General features: G+C 51.4%; 6 protein-coding genes across 6 annotated transcripts in view; 3 read left to right on the forward strand and 3 right to left on the reverse strand.

The window, feature by feature from the left end:
- The window catches only part of LOC126575046 (cholinesterase), a 9,240-nt gene extending 7,005 nt beyond the window's left edge, over positions 1-2,235 (forward strand). The window contains exon 2 of the mRNA XM_050235539.1: positions 667-2,235. Coding sequence (XP_050091496.1) covers positions 667-2,144 — 1,478 coding nt within the window. The 3' untranslated portion in view covers positions 2,145-2,235. The remainder of the gene's footprint in view (positions 1-666) is intronic.
- Positions 2,236-2,582: 347 nt separating this feature from the next.
- LOC126576893 (uncharacterized) lies at positions 2,583-3,410 on the forward strand. The gene has a single exon (XM_050238197.1). The coding sequence runs from the start codon at positions 2,583-2,585 to the stop codon at positions 3,408-3,410; it is 828 nt and encodes a 275-aa protein (XP_050094154.1).
- A 28-nt stretch (positions 3,411-3,438) lies between these two features.
- Positions 3,439-5,051, reverse strand: LOC126574971 (uncharacterized). The gene is made up of 3 exons (XM_050235414.1): positions 4,203-5,051; positions 4,038-4,131; positions 3,439-3,966 (listed from the first exon to the last, which is right to left on the reverse strand). Exons 1-3 carry the CDS (start codon positions 4,991-4,993, stop codon positions 3,514-3,516), a joined length of 1,338 nt encoding a protein of 445 aa, XP_050091371.1. The 5' UTR covers positions 4,994-5,051; the 3' UTR covers positions 3,439-3,513.
- A 97-nt stretch (positions 5,052-5,148) lies between these two features.
- Positions 5,149-8,098, reverse strand: LOC126574970 (putative inactive tyrosine-protein kinase Wsck). Its single transcript, XM_050235413.1, has 4 exons — positions 7,640-8,098; positions 6,598-7,502; positions 5,843-6,522; positions 5,149-5,775 (listed from the first exon to the last, which is right to left on the reverse strand). The coding sequence occupies exons 1-4, from the start codon at positions 7,822-7,824 to the stop codon at positions 5,287-5,289; spliced, it is 2,259 nt and encodes a 752-aa protein (XP_050091370.1). The 5' UTR covers positions 7,825-8,098; the 3' UTR covers positions 5,149-5,286.
- Positions 8,099-8,398: 300 nt separating this feature from the next.
- Positions 8,399-11,541, forward strand: LOC126574969 (uncharacterized). The gene is made up of 2 exons (XM_050235411.1): positions 8,399-8,729; positions 8,802-11,541. The coding sequence occupies exons 1-2, from the start codon at positions 8,556-8,558 to the stop codon at positions 10,977-10,979; spliced, it is 2,352 nt and encodes a 783-aa protein (XP_050091368.1). The 5' UTR covers positions 8,399-8,555; the 3' UTR covers positions 10,980-11,541.
- A 34-nt stretch (positions 11,542-11,575) lies between these two features.
- On the reverse strand, positions 11,576-12,374 carry LOC126574972 (uncharacterized). The gene is made up of 3 exons (XM_050235415.1): positions 12,140-12,374; positions 11,859-12,064; positions 11,576-11,784 (listed from the first exon to the last, which is right to left on the reverse strand). The coding sequence occupies exons 1-3, from the start codon at positions 12,322-12,324 to the stop codon at positions 11,576-11,578; spliced, it is 600 nt and encodes a 199-aa protein (XP_050091372.1). The 5' UTR covers positions 12,325-12,374.
- Between the last annotated feature and the right edge of the window lie 2,626 nt (positions 12,375-15,000).

Consider the following 15,000-nt stretch of genomic DNA (forward strand, 5'->3'; position numbering starts at 1 on the left):
AAACCCTACATCAATATTTCAAGATCGGCTCGAACTGATACGGGCCCTTACGGGTCCCGCAGAGGGTCCCTTTTGCTAGCCTGGAAATGCTCATGAGTCAGCGGAAAGCGTGACGCGGGGTCGGTTACAAGAAACCTGCCCGCCCAAGGAAAGGGTCCAGCACGCTCTCCGTGGTTTGTGCGCTGTACGCTGCTAGGCCCTGACCAGGCTACCAGGCCGTTTCCGGAGAAGGAGTTCAACGAACCGAAACGACGGCGACGGCTAGCCAGTGCCAGTGGCTAGTAGGTTAGTAGCTTCCAAGCAGCACTTGCCTGTGTATGGGCATGAATTTGCAAACCTCATTGGGGCCCGGGTACGTGCAGGAGTCCTGGAGCCGCCGAACACATGATTTATGTGTGTTTGAACCCGTTCGATGACGCCGCATGAACGCTCTCCGCTGTGTTCCCCTGAAAGGGAATCGTATTAATCGGTAGTAGGCTTTGGTTTCGGATTGTTAGAAACGTCACATGGAATTAGCCTCCGATCGTTTTCCAAGAAAGAAAGGTCTATCAATCAACTATTGAACCGAACTGCGCGTGTGATAACTTGATAAGCACCCGACAACGAATTGAAATCTAAAGTGTTTGACTTGTAGTTTAACGTTTTTATCTTTCCATTTCCTTGCAGCAACAATGCCCACGGATGGTTACTCGGTGCTGGTGACGTTTCCCACGGGTGACTTCGATGGCGATACACCGTTCACGTTGAATCCGTTCCAGATGGTGTTTAAGCAGAAGATTATCGTCGTGACGGTGGGCTACCGGTTGGGAATCTTTGGCTTTTTCACCAGCGTGGACGGTGAAGCACCGGGCAACTTTGGCCTGATGGACCAATCGGCTGCCCTGCTCTGGGTGAAGCGGAACATCCGGCTGTTCAACGGGAACGAGGAATCGGTTACGATTATGGGCCACGGCACGGGGGCAATCTGCGTGGGTCTACACCTGATGTCGGGCGAATGGACGGACGATATGTTCCACAAGGCGATCCTGATGTCCGGCAGTGTGCTGATGGATTCGAGCGTCCGACCGGCCAAGCAATATGCATCCGCTTTGGACGAGCTGGCGACATCCTTCGGGTGCTATCGTCGGCCGACCACAAAGCTGATGGATTGTTTGCGGCGGGCGGATGCCCAGGTTCTGGCCGAGAACTCACCGCCCATCGAGTGGGGTCCGGTGATCGATCGGGGTCTCAGCAACACGACCACACCCTTCATCTCGGACCACCCGAGCATGCTGGTCCACCAGGGTAAGCTGCGCAAGGTACCGCTCCTGATCGGCCACACGGACATGGAGGAGGTGCTGGAGCTGACCATGGGCGACGTGGTCGAGCATGGGCTCGGTGTGGAGATGTTCGAGACGCTGCTCGGTGACGTCGTTATGAACGATCTGGCCGAGATGGACTTTAACGAGACGCTGTGCGGTGGTAACATGGACATCGTGATGGAGGCCGTCCACTATCAGTACAAACCGTACCCACCGACCACGGATCCGTTGGCACTGCGCCGGAAGTACATCGAGTTTGCGACGGAGCGGAAGTACGTGGCACCGACGATCGAGCTGGCCATGCACATGAGCCAGCAGGCGGACACGTACGTGTATCGGTTCGACATCAAACCACGGACGGCGGTGGCACTGAAGGACATTCCTGAGTGGGTCGGAGTGCCGCACAACTTTGAGCTGATCTTCCTGTGGGGCATGCCGTACTGGTTGGCGCTGGCCGATCAGATGCAGTGGGATAGCGCCGACAAGCGGGTGGCCGACATCGTGATGACCATGTGGGCCAACTTTGCCAAGTTTACCAACCCGACACAGGTCGGGGTGTACATTCGGTGGGAGAAATTCACCGTCACCGAGCCGGGCGTGCTCATCATCGATCGGTCGTTCAACATGAGCGATCACACGACGATGAGCTTCGGGGCGGTCAAGTTCTGGAACCATTACTATCCGAGCGTTATCAACTTTGCGGCCCAGTGCTGTAATGCCACGTTCAGTGGATCGGCCAGTAAGCACCTGGCGTCCGGTGTTACGGTCGTGCTGTGTGCCGTTCTGTTACAATCATTCGCTTACGTGCACACGAGATACCTGGTGCTGGTGCGGCCGACGTAGTACAGCGGAGCAGATTGTCGAAGGCGAAATGGCGGCAGGGAGGACTTGTTGTAATAAATCCAATTGTACATAGTGGTGGTGGAGCAGTGGTGCGAGTGGTGCCGCGCACGAACGTTCTCTTCCGTTTCCCGTTTTTCCGAAGTTACCGAATTCGTTTTCCTAAGCAATCCGAAATCACTTTGTCCAGAAGCAAGTATGTGTACAAATAAAACTATTTAAACGAAATGTTTAGCAAAAAACCGGTTTGCGTTTGAATTTGAACTATTCCCGCGCTGTCACTGCCCGATGTGACAGCCGCTTGACAGGACAGAAGGCGCAATGTTATTGTTTACGTCCTGAAGCGTCCTGACCGTTTTCGTGAATTCTCGTGCGATTCGTGAACAATTTCTAGTTTGCGTTCTAGTTTGTGGCCCGGCCAGTAATCGGCGGTGTGAAAAGATGAGCAAAGAGAACAGAAGGAATGTGTGGAAGTACGAGGAGACGAAGGAGATGCTGCAGATCATGCTGGACAACAATTTCGTACAGCAGTTCAGCACCAAGCACAACAACAACGTACAAATCTACCAACAAATCGAGAAAATGATGATCGAGCGGGGCTTCCGACACAAAACGTACGAGCAGATATCGGTGCGCTGGAAGAACCTGAAGAACCTGCACATGGTAGCGAAACGCAGCAACAGCCAGAACGAACGCCAGCTTTTCCCGTACTACGACGAGATGGATGAGCTGCTGGCTTTTACGAAGCGGAAACCGCCGCGCCAAATCACAATCCAGCCTAAGCTATCGACTCCTACGGGTAAAGCTAAAAACCGGCGGTATGGCACCATTACCGAAGGAAGCCCGTCCTCCGAAAGCATACACATGGAGATAGCGCTCGAGGAGCCGGATAGCGCGCCGGATGAAACCGTGGAAGATAGATTAGAGGAGGAGGAAGAGGAAGAAATTGATGACCCGCCCGTACGAACCCCCCGTGCCCGCGTTTATGCCAGACGTCGGTTGCTGTCCGTACCGAAACGACCCAACCGATTGCAGTCGGCGATCCCTGCCAGCAAGCATGATCTCAACGACGAGTTCTTTCGCACCCAGAAACGGTTAATCGATTATGAGTTCAATTTGCATGCCAAGCGAGAGGAAGAGTACATGCAACAGATCAATTTGGCCATGAAAGAGCTAATGGAGGAAAACATGGAAGCATTTTTCCTGCGGCTAAGGGATTTTATGGAAGACCAGCGGGCGGAACTAGCCAGCGAGGGCAGTCCGCGATAGCCCCGATAATCGAATAAAGCAATTTAAGTAAGGAAATCTTCATGTTGTATTAGCTATTAATATTGGTAATAAAAAATACAATGAAAAGTCGCAGCGAACTGTTTTAAATATCATCGATCACAACGGGGAAATTGTCCTCCATGTACGCACTCAAGTGGTTCCGGATTTCCTCGCCCTCCTCATTCAGAATGGGGCTCAACCAGATGGGCTGTTCATGGACAGCATCCGCTTCGATCGCACATTCGCTCCACTGGTCCATGTACGGTGCCTTTTCGAACTCCAGAAAGTTGTGCAACAGACAGCACGCCATGATGACGGTGGGTACGATGTTAATGCCCAGGTGTACCGTACCTTGCAATAGCTTCCAACGACCGGTCAACCGTTCGAACGCCTTACTGGCGATGGCTCGAGCGCGGGCAACGTAAACGTTAAACGATCGTTGCGCCGGTGACAGGTTCTCCCCATGGTACGGTGTCATAAGCCACGGGAGCAACGGATATCCACTGTCCGCCAGAAGAAACGGATTCAGGGGCTTGTCGTTTAGCATTATCGTTGGCTGAAAGAAGGTGAAACGGATCGATCAGATTGGCATTGGCGTATTGTTTCCGGTGCGACCTAAGAGCTTACAAACTGTTGCCGTTCCATCGTCTCGTAAATCGGTGACTCGAAGAGGACGGTTTCATCATTTGTGCATCCAGAGTGCTGCGATACGTCCATGAAGCTGAAAGGAAACAATCACGTATGAGAGATCAAGCATGCAGCAACACCGCCGGGGGCGGTTGTCCTAGTTACCAGCCATTGCTATCCACTGCCACTTGCAGTATCACCGAACTCCATCCGTTGCTGTTGATGTAGGACTCCGGTTCTTCTTCTGGTGGGGCGATGGCAATATGCATGCAATCGAGGACACCCATAGCGCGCGGCATGTTGGCCTGCAGTTCAAATTCCTCCACCACATTCTCCAGCTCATCGGCATGCTCATCGACTGGTAGATAGATCAGCTCCTCTTCTTCCAGGAACACGTACACCACCGCGTTACAGAAGGTCAACAGGCATTTGTGTACCGTGCTGATGGGCACCTCGAACTCGACGCCCGCTTTCCGATAGTCAGCTCCCGTGCCCAGCACATACAGCGCGATAGCGACCTTCGTCTCGTTCGATAGCGGTATCCAGTGGTGTGTGATGCACTCGGCCGCAAGTTCATCGTTTAGCCGCTCGCACAGCAGCCGGAAGCAGGCGTAATCCATGCGGAACAGCTCCTCGTTAAAGTGTTCCTTCCCGTTGGCGACACTTTTCCACCATCGGCGGCTGTACTGTTTGATTGGGGGTGGAACCGGCTTCTTCGGGATGGGTTTTGGAGGGGTAATTTTGCTCTCCAGCGGCAACTGGCGCCATTTTCTCCGGAACAGCTCGTAGTTTCGGGCTAGGCGTCGGGCGAGCTTCTGTGCGAACCGTTTCCTCATGCGAACCAGGTGATCGCGGTGTGTCTTGATATGTTGTGTGATCTGTTCCTGCAGCAGCATGCGGTAGCCATTCACGAGCTCCGCCAGCAGTTGCGGATTACTTGGATCCACTAGCTCCATCGGGAAACGCGCGCACAAACTAGGAAAATTGGAAAATTGCTGAAGCGGCCGGGAGAGAACATTGGACGTAAACAAACAAACCGGTATAACAGTCGCAGAAGGCGTATTAGAACAGTTTTTCTCGAAATAGAACAGCCACATCCGTTATTTTTTAGAAACTTACAATTTAAGGTGTTTTCTTTATTAAGAGTAAAAAAATAAACTTTAAACTAACATTTAATAAGCGCGGGCATCGTTGGGATGCCCACGCGCTGGACGGAATGTTTTGTTCTTTTAGACTACTCTTGTTAGCATCATTCGACCATTTCCAGATGAGGTAAGTACGGGGGCAACTGTAAACTTTGCTTTCGCTCGAACGATAGCAAGTACCGGAGCATCGGTAGCGTTTGTCGCAGATAGTTGCGCAGTTCGATGAAGCTGGGCCGATCGCTCGCATCCAAATCCCAACAGTTCAGGCACAGCTGGTACAGGTCTTCGAACATGAACGCGGGCCGTTCCGGCTTCTGGCCGGCCCGTATGGCGGCAAACAGATTGTCCGTGGTCGTCGACCCGAACGGTGTTGCACCTAGGCAGCAGCTCTCCCATATCAGCAGACCAAATGACCATACGTCCCCTTTCACGCTATGGTTCTGAAACTTGATAACTTCCGGTGCGTGCCAGCGTGCAATGTCGATGCATTTCTCCGTTCCTTCCGCGTACAACGGAGGACCGAAGGCGCTTACCTTGACCTCGAATTTGGTGTTCACGTATACGGTGCGAGCACACAGCTTCTTACTCATCAGCTGCCAGGGAAGAGGGAAAGATCACGATTACCTCCAAGCCACGTGCTTCCTAGATTCCGTTACTTACATTATTATCCGCCAGAAACTGCATACCATCGCACACCAGACACAGTATATTAACCACGATCTCCTCCGAAATGGTCGAAAACTTTGCACTATTCACGTTGCTCGGGACGCGGGCATTCAGGAGCGTTTGCTTCAGCGTCGTTTGCATCTGCTCAAACAGCAGATAGCACCAGTCGGGCGTTACACAGACACCCAGGAACAGGATCACATTGGCGTGCTCCTCCAGTGCCGTCAGACGTCGGAATTCATTCAAAAAAGATATTTGATCTACGCTCTCCATATCGTCCGTGACGACGTGGACATGTGCCGGTATGTCTTGGTCTTGGCCTTGCTGTAAGCTACCGGCCAGTACATCACCATACTTTCCACTACCCAGTATGTGGTTAATGTTCAGGCTAAGGTACTTCCGGGCGTGATGCTTCGATTGCTCCAGCCCATCGATTATGTCACGCAGTTCCGCTTCGAATCCACGCTGCTCGTAAATGTCCGGCATGAAGCCATTGTTCTCCACCTCCAGGATGGGGCCTTGTAGCGTAAGCTCGTGGTGATCGGCAAAGGGCCGTGGATTCGCGGAAGGTGTCTTGTAACGCAGATAGATGTAGAGAATGATGGCCGCCGTTAGCACGATACCGAACAGGATGCAGGCGACGGTAAGGATCGTTATGAGTGTTTCGTTTCGTTCTAGCGGAAGAGCGTGAAGACAGAATTAAGAGAATTAGCATCACTGACAGCACAATGCCTTAGGCCGGCACTTACCGATTTCCACCGTTTTCAGATTCACGTGCTGATGATCGGGATACTGGTGCTGCTCGTGTGTGGTCGTCGCATAGCGTACCTTGACGACGTGATTCCGAACGCTCACCACACCGATCGAGATGTGCACGTGCGCTCGGACCGTGATCGGTGGATTGAAGTAGCTGCGATACTCTCGCCCATCACCGACCGTAAAGTGAAGCGAATCGTCATCCTTCATCTCCAGTTCGGCGGCAATATAATACGGGACTCGGTTTTCCTTCGATTTCTGAAACGTGTTCAGTTGACTTTCGTCGATCTGCTGTATCAGCTCCCCGTTAACGTAGTGCACCACGACGCGATAGTAGCTAACGGGACCGTTATTGTTGATCGCTCGCGGGATTTTGATCAATATCGTTGACCCAAGGCGACGCAAAATGATCGGTTCTTCGGGTTCTGGGTCGGGAATGCCGATCTCCGTGCTACCTAGTATGCTGGCTCGACCACCTTCCCCTTTCGGGGACAATGAAACGACCGTTACGTTGTAATCCGTACCGGGTGTCAGGTTGGACAGCTCGAACGTGCTGGTGGTGTTCGGTAGGGACCATCGCAGTGGATGGATCCGATAGCTCGCGTACGAACGCGTCGCTTCGGCAATGATCTGAAACTGTTCCACCTGAGCACCGTCTTCCGCTGGTAGATCCCAGCGGATCGTGATGGTCGCTTCCTGTTTACTGCTGTTCTCGAGACGCAGATTACGCACCGGACCGGCCACTTCGATGCCGGTTTCATATAAACTTTGCGCATTCACCCCACCACAGCTCATGTCCGGTTGTTTGCCACAGGCCAGTCCACATTCGCGATCCTCGACGACACGCGTACGGATCGTGTTGGTGCAACTGCACCGAGAATCGGACAGCACCGCATATCTGTAAACGGGAAAAGAGCATAAAAACATGAGTCACCTTCGATGATGCTGTTAATGGTGCATGACACGGTTCCCACGCACGGCGTTCCAGCGATCAACAAAGAACACCGCCACCACTCTCCGTCTCCCCCTCCTTACCGATGGAAGCTTTCTTCGCAATTGTTGACGCACTCGTCCAAACTATCGGTCGTCATGGCAAGCCGGGCAAAGCGATCACGTTCATAGCAACCGAAGAAGGATCGCTTTTCGGTAACCACCATCCGGGTACACACCGATATAAGTAGCACCGCCAGGAGGGATGATCGACAAATTACGGTCACCATTTCCGCTGCTGCTGTTGATCACCGAACGAGCGAAAAAAAACACTAGCAGCGGGGGGGACGATTCTGTGGTACACGTCCGTGGCACTCTGGGAACATTTTCCGATTCGCTTTTCTGGAAACGATGAGCCGCACGCACAGCTCGGCACGGGAACAGACACGGTGTGTGGGGAAAGCTTTGTTTATGCCCGCTAATTACTCCTGCCCTCCTGATCGACCGATCGCTGGTGGTGTGGGGCGCGGCTGTTGACGACGCGGTGGCGCTTGCATCTCTTTCTTGGAGCCGCACGCACTACATTCTAAACTGCCGCACACGAGAACACACCCGCCTTCGTTAATTATGCTCCGCCACGCAACTAGCGATCTGGTGGCAAATGGATATTCAGGTGAAGTGAATGACCGTTTCACTCTTTAATTTATCATTATTTTACGTGCATCACTTTTCTGTTGGAAATTATGTTTGAAATCTTTTTCCACACGCATAAACAACATAAAGTGTCGCCGAAATCGGTTGTTCACTGTTGGTTACCTGTTTTGCTCAAACTGAGCTACTGGTCACGCATTGGTAAGTGAGGACAAAAAGGAGGCTACGATGTATTTAAATCGCCAGGAACAGCTGTTCCTTCGGTTAATCCCCGATCAGAGAGCAACGTTGCCATGGTGATATCCCTGCAGGAAGCAGCTGCCGTTGGCGCCAAGAGCTCAGCCACCCACCCCACCGCGGGCGCCAGCGAATGGCCGAGCGCTGTTTGTCAACAAGGGCCGAGGAGGTGGTGATCGTGCAGCAGCTAGCGCCCCTTTACCTGGACCGTGAACGTGGAGTTTTTGTGCCTCAGGATTTGGTGAATCAGCTGGCCGACCATCAACTGGCGGGTGTCCGCTTCATGTACCAACAGGTTCGAAGTGAGGTACGTAATAATAGAACCGTGACCGAGGGGTGGTGATTCACTACAAAGAGGGCTCCCATCTCTTCCCATCAGTATACAGGATTATTCTTGAACGATGAACCGGGACTAGGGAAGTGTCATCAAGTGGTGGCACTACTGAGGGCCGTCGCTAACGATCCTGCCACACGTTCAATGGTTTTGTGTTCCAGCAGAGAACGAGCACACTATTGGGCGTACCATCTGGAGCTGCTTGTAGTGGACGGACCGGTACGTTCCCGGATACTGGTGAAAACACATCAGGAGCTGGCACAATCGACAACGGACGCATCTTGCTGGCATTACATCGTCGTCGATGAGACGAATCGTTTTGCTACTCGAGTGGAACTAGCGAAGCTGCGTTCGATCAAGGTGGAACGTTTCATTTTTCTGTGCTCGATCAACTTGCTCAATCATCCGACTGAGCTCTCCGATCGGTTACCGTTCTGTTGTGAACCAACGAGAGCGGCATCCCTGAGTAAGCTGTTCGACAAGCAACAAACGAAACGAGATCGTTTCCGGGCGTATCTCTGCCTGCGACCGCTGCTTTTGCGACGATACACCTGCAACTATCAACGAGTGCTGCCAATGGTTGTGAAGGAGGAATTCCAGAGACGATTTAACGCCTGGAGTACGCCAGCGGACGGCCGGTTAACGGGGAAGAGCGATAAGAGCTGTCCGGTAGCAGCAACTGCACCACATTCGGAAGCTGCAACCCTGAAGAAAGAAGATACCAACGATAGTCCTCTGTTTGCTTTCGGTAGCTTCGAAATGACACCGCAAGCGGACAACGCAACGGAGGCCACAAAACCAGCAATGGATCGACAACCGGATGAAATCGATCGTGAAACCAGCAAGTCGGCAACCGTGGGCACCGTTCAAGCGACCTTCAGTGAACCGCTGTTCGAGCCGTTTGAAATGGACACCGAACAGATGCCTGCATTACGGGTTGAATCAGGAAGTAGTACCGATGGTTCAGTGATGGGATCCCAGCAAACCGTGATCGGTGTACCGGTGTCGACTGTGCCTGAAACGCTCGATGCCGATTCCGAGGAGTTCCTACAACTGGGCCAGGGTTCGATTTCGTGCAGCAATACACACCAAGACCACCAACCCGTGACGGATGTGGAGGAAGATCGGTATTGCTTTCCGATGGATAAGTTCCAGCAACCGGCATGTTCCAGTTCTTCGGCGGCAAGTGTTGTTGAGCAGAGTATACCGAATGGCCAGAAACCAGCGTCCGGTACTGACGTGGTTGTTATCACCTCTTCTTCCTCCTCATCTGATGCGAGAGCGAAACGGTTGAAATCGCCGTCCCTCTTCGGGGACAGTGACAATGATACGGCATCGCTTGAATCGGATTGTGACGCGGAGATTTCTATTACGGATATGTTGGTCAAATCACCCGGTAATCTATTGCCACCGAGTACCTCCAAACGGTCAAGTGAAGACAGACAACGTGCCGTGCCGTTACCACGCACGTTAACGCACTGTAGCACTCCGATTGCGAAGCTTATCACAGCTCCACTGCCTCTTGCTACCATCGGTTGCGATGTAGGACCTTCGCAGGAACTCAACCTTTCATCGGCTGATATTTTTGCCGATTCGCCTGCCTTTGGACAGCGACAGAGAACGCGCTTGGCAGAGAATGTGTTCGAAATCACCAAAAACGCGGCCTTCCCCAATCGGATTGTCGTGCAGGAGAACGATGCTACCGGGGGGCTACCGGGTACACCGGTTCTCCGGATCGAAGGTGACTTGTCGGATGATGATGATGATGATGTGGTCGAGATTATTGAGGCCAGTGAAGGTGTGATTGATCTGGTGGATGATGAATCGGATGCCTGTAAAACGAAGGCCCTGGAAGGTCAGCGTACGCCACAGAGCAGCACAAGTAACAGTAGTATCCGTCGAACTGGTAGTGGTGCCGGTGGTTTGAACAGGACGCCCTCATCATCAGGGTGGTTGGGCAAACGGACACCAACCTCCTCCATATCGCCGAACAGCAGCAATAGCAACACACCAACCAGAGGTAAGCCATCACCTCACCTAGGTGGTAGCGATGGTAACCGGCGACGGATAGGTGATCGGTTTAGTGGACGAGAACCATCTAAACGACGTCGTAAGTTGGACGAAGAGTTCCAAGAGTCGGAACGTAGCCGGACACAGGCTAGAGCTACCGGTCTTCGCGGTAGAGATCTTTTGAAAGGTAATGAAAGAAAGGGAAGAAAGTAGTGCGTTCTAATTCAGATAATTTTTTAAACCTTTATTTTATCAAGTTAGTATACGATTTAGTTTTTTTAAACCTTAAGTTTAATTTATTGAGTGCACAAAACAAAATGATCCTATAATTGATCAAGATATGTAACAACGCGTGTTTGCACTTTCAACTATCCTCGAACGGCTGCACATTTCTTTGGGCAACAGGTTCACTTAGGCTTTTTAATTAATTTAGGTTGTTCACATCTGCTGCGACGCGGGTTTCTTTCAGGGATCAGAACATATATTTAGGCTTTTGCGAAAATTGGTATCATTAAGCGATGAGTGATTAGGCTTTAGTTAAGTTTTTCAAAGTATTTCGGATTCAGTTTTATTAACTGATTTTATAAAAAATCCAGTTTTTAGGATTGCTTTTCCCAAAAATTAATATAAATTGCTGTACGAGTCATGTGCTTTATTTATGGCATACATATTAATCAGCTTCACTAAGCAGCTTCATTGTAAATTTTATATCAATAAAAAAATCATGTTATCAAGCAAAGTGCGAGACTCGTGTATCGGTGCATGATTTCAGTAAAAACTTAGTCTAGAAAGAAATCGTCACCGCCCGCTCATCGATGACCTCTCGCTGCGTGCATCTTCTGATGGCGCAGATGTTCAAAGTGTTCCTTTAGTTTTCTCATGATTTCGTGCCGCTGATACACCACCTCGCGCCGGCAGAAAGAACCAAGGAAGAACGGGCACGTGTAGCGAACGAGCTCGGTCACCAGCGTATCGTGATCGTTGATGCGCCTTATCGTGAACTCTCCTTCAGCTTGCGCTGGACAGTGGACAAGAAAGGAAAGAAAATGGATTTAAATTGCAAATCTAGGGAGCGGCGAGATGCGATCTTACGACAGAATAGACCGGACAGGAAGCAGGTACGGTGCTTGGAGGCGACCGAGTACACGCCACCGTTCTCTTCGGACAGCTTGGTGACCATGTAGTGGCCCAGTCCTTGGTTGTACGTGTAGGGCCAGTGTGAGAGCTTCTCTTCGTACGAAACCGTGTACTTCCAGTCGTTTCTGTAGCCATTCTCCGAGATTACCTTAAAGTCCAAGCTGAAAAGGCATTTTCAAAGTAGAACGCAAATCTGTTAACGATCGATCAGACCCGTGAGCTAGCGGTAGACTTACATTGTTGGGTTGAGCCGCTTCATGTGGCTAAAATCGGCCAGAAAGTCCCACACATCTTCCGGCTTCGTGTGAGGCAGCACACCGCTTTGCTCGTACTCGTGATAGCCCGAGGACAGGAAGAAGTAGAGGGCGATCGCCGACAGTGTAGCGATAAGCACCCGGTTTGGAGCGCGCCATCGCATCATGATGCTTGCTTGCGGTTCAGGAACTTATCGTGCGTTGAGGCTACCAAAGATCAGCGAGGACCGGCAAAGACTGATGCTGACGCTGCGCTGATCCTCCAGAACACCAGAAAAAAATCTCTTTGGACAAGCCGTTGGTCTCTCAAACGATCGCACGCTCGTTTCTGCACTTGTGTGCATGCTGACGCCTCCTCCACGCCGAGCCGAACGATCGTAGAAACATATTTTTATCGTCTTGCCGTTGGTGCTGCCGGCAGCATCGTTTCTCGGTATGCGTACGAGAATTAACATAAACAAAATGTACAGGGTGATCATTCTTATGCGGAGGGTGGCGGCGTACATGATCTTGAACATTGATTTAATTTGAATTTTGGAGATCGAATTCAACGACCATAGGGAAAGATGTGTTAACTGTACTAATATGTTTAGAAGTAACTAATGTTGCATAAAGAAATAACTTGATACCGTCGTTCCATCTCGATTTGAATCATCTGCTTACCGGCACTCTCACTTTCACTCAACAGATTCGTTTCACCCAACACTGTCCATCGTTGTATTCACCGCTTTCGAGCCACGGATGTCCAGTCACAACTCTTGAGTAGCTAATGGTATCAACAAGAATTGCGTTTGGACAATCAGAGCTAGAAAATGTCTCCAGTAACAGAGCACATGGTACCGCCGCTCGGTTGCCATGTGCTGTTTCTTCACATTCCTCGTCGATAACATGGTTGGTCCGCTGGTGTCTCGAGGGATTCCAACCACCATCATCACCATCGTCATCATTCCCGCCATTTGACTCATCAATGTAGTTGTAGGCTACGCGGCGTTTTTCATAGTTTTTGGCGCACCGAATTGTTCGCTCGTAAAACTCCATCCAATTTACTGCAAAACACTTGAAGTCAGCGTAAATTCCGTCGGTCGTAAATGCCTGGTATAAAGAGTGGAAGAGAAAGAAAGAGAGAAGATCGCACCCAACGGGTGTCCATTATCGTTAGGGGTTGCTCTTGGGCCTTGTTTCGCTGCCCTCGTCCCAACGCTTTGTCTGCTGCTGCTGCTGTTGCTGAAGAAGAAAGCCTCCTTGCCAGAGGGCTGCTACTGATGCCGTCGAAACACATTCGCGATGCTACGCCGGCGCCTGGTTGCCTGGCCGGTGACTGTCGACTTTTGGGCCCGTTTTCATTGTCAGCTCAACGCGACCATCCGGCAAAAAAAAGGACGGGCTCAACATGAAAATCCTTCCGAAAATAGCCCGATGGCCCGATGGCAATCCACAGCAGTCGAAAACGATCACCCGGGGGAGTCTGTAAATGGAAGCGAAAAGCATAAATGGAAAATGAACTGTGCCGGAAAAAAAACAAAAAATCCGTAGGAAGATAGAGAAAGGAGTATGTGCAAAAGGACGAGACACAAAGCACAGCGCACACATGAGAAGGGAGAGCATTTTTGGTCCATTACAATCTTGTGCATCCGACGATGCCTCTTGCACACACCGAGGCCGAGTCCGAGCCCAAAAATCAAAAAAAAAAAACCCGGACAGCCCCCCGAGGGGTTGCTGAAGCGTTTAGCTTTCGCTCGGTAGATGATCCCTTGGCCACCGCTACCACCGGACGGTGGAAGGCAAAAAGGGTTCCCCATAGCAATAAACGATAATCTAAACGAGTGCCTTCATAAGACAACGAGAACGGCAGCCAGACACCATCCGACAGCGCTTAGGATGGGCTTAACGCGCAGCATGCTGCGGAGAGGATAATGAGAAAAAAGGAGAAGGATCTGTGTTCTTCCCCAAAAATCCCGGATCGACTAGAGACGGAGCACCGCGGTGGCGTTGCCTGGGAGTTGACAATAAAAAACAAGTGAAGCCAACGGGTGGTCAAGGGGTGGAATGCTAGTTTTGCAGGGGCGGTGAGGTTTACTGTCGTTGACGGTGTGTTGCCGGTGGTGTGCCGTTATCTAAGCTGGGTTTGATTGCTTTTTCATTGTTGAGAAAGTTTTCCAGTCCCGGTCGCCAACGAACCCCCCCCCCCCTCCCGGCTCGGTAGTGGTGACGATAGCGCTGCAGAGCACCGCGTGACTTGCCAATGACCGAGACCGAGGAGCGGCGGGTTGGCGGCGAATGGCGAAAGTTTTGTCGCTCACAACGTGCTCTGAGGGGGTGGGTGTGGGAGGTGAAAAGTAGCGTGCCAGGGTCCAGGTCTCCCCCGTGGTCGCGGGACTTTCTTGGCTTTGATCTTTAATGGCCGAGCCGGGGCCGGGGGTTTATATTGTCGGCTGCGGCGCTACGACGGTGATGCCGTAGATTGGAAGGAATAATTTAAAACTTAACACTTTCAGCCAACGATTAATTAAAATTAATTGTAGAGTACCGAGCGGTAGTACTACGCTGCTTAACGGGATCCGGTGGCTCGTGCGCTGGCTCGCTTGCTCGCTTCTGCGTGAATGAAGCCACCATCACCATCGTCATCGGCACGCCATGATGAGGATGTCCTGACGATTATAGCAAACAAGCGCTTTGACGCGGTGGTCGCGGGCCTGGAACGAGATAGGAAAAAAAAGGGAAACGATCTGGCTCCACTTTCTTTTTGTAGGATTTTTTTCCATCTTGAGCTTTCCTCCACAACTTTTTAATTACTTCCAGACGTGGCGTCGCAGGTCGATGAGCGTGCGATTTGATTACTACCG

The sequence above is a fragment of the Anopheles aquasalis genome, chromosome 3, assembly GCF_943734665.1.
Source record: "Anopheles aquasalis chromosome 3, idAnoAquaMG_Q_19, whole genome shotgun sequence".
In the NCBI taxonomy this organism is placed as follows: Eukaryota; Metazoa; Arthropoda; class Insecta; order Diptera; family Culicidae; genus Anopheles; species Anopheles aquasalis.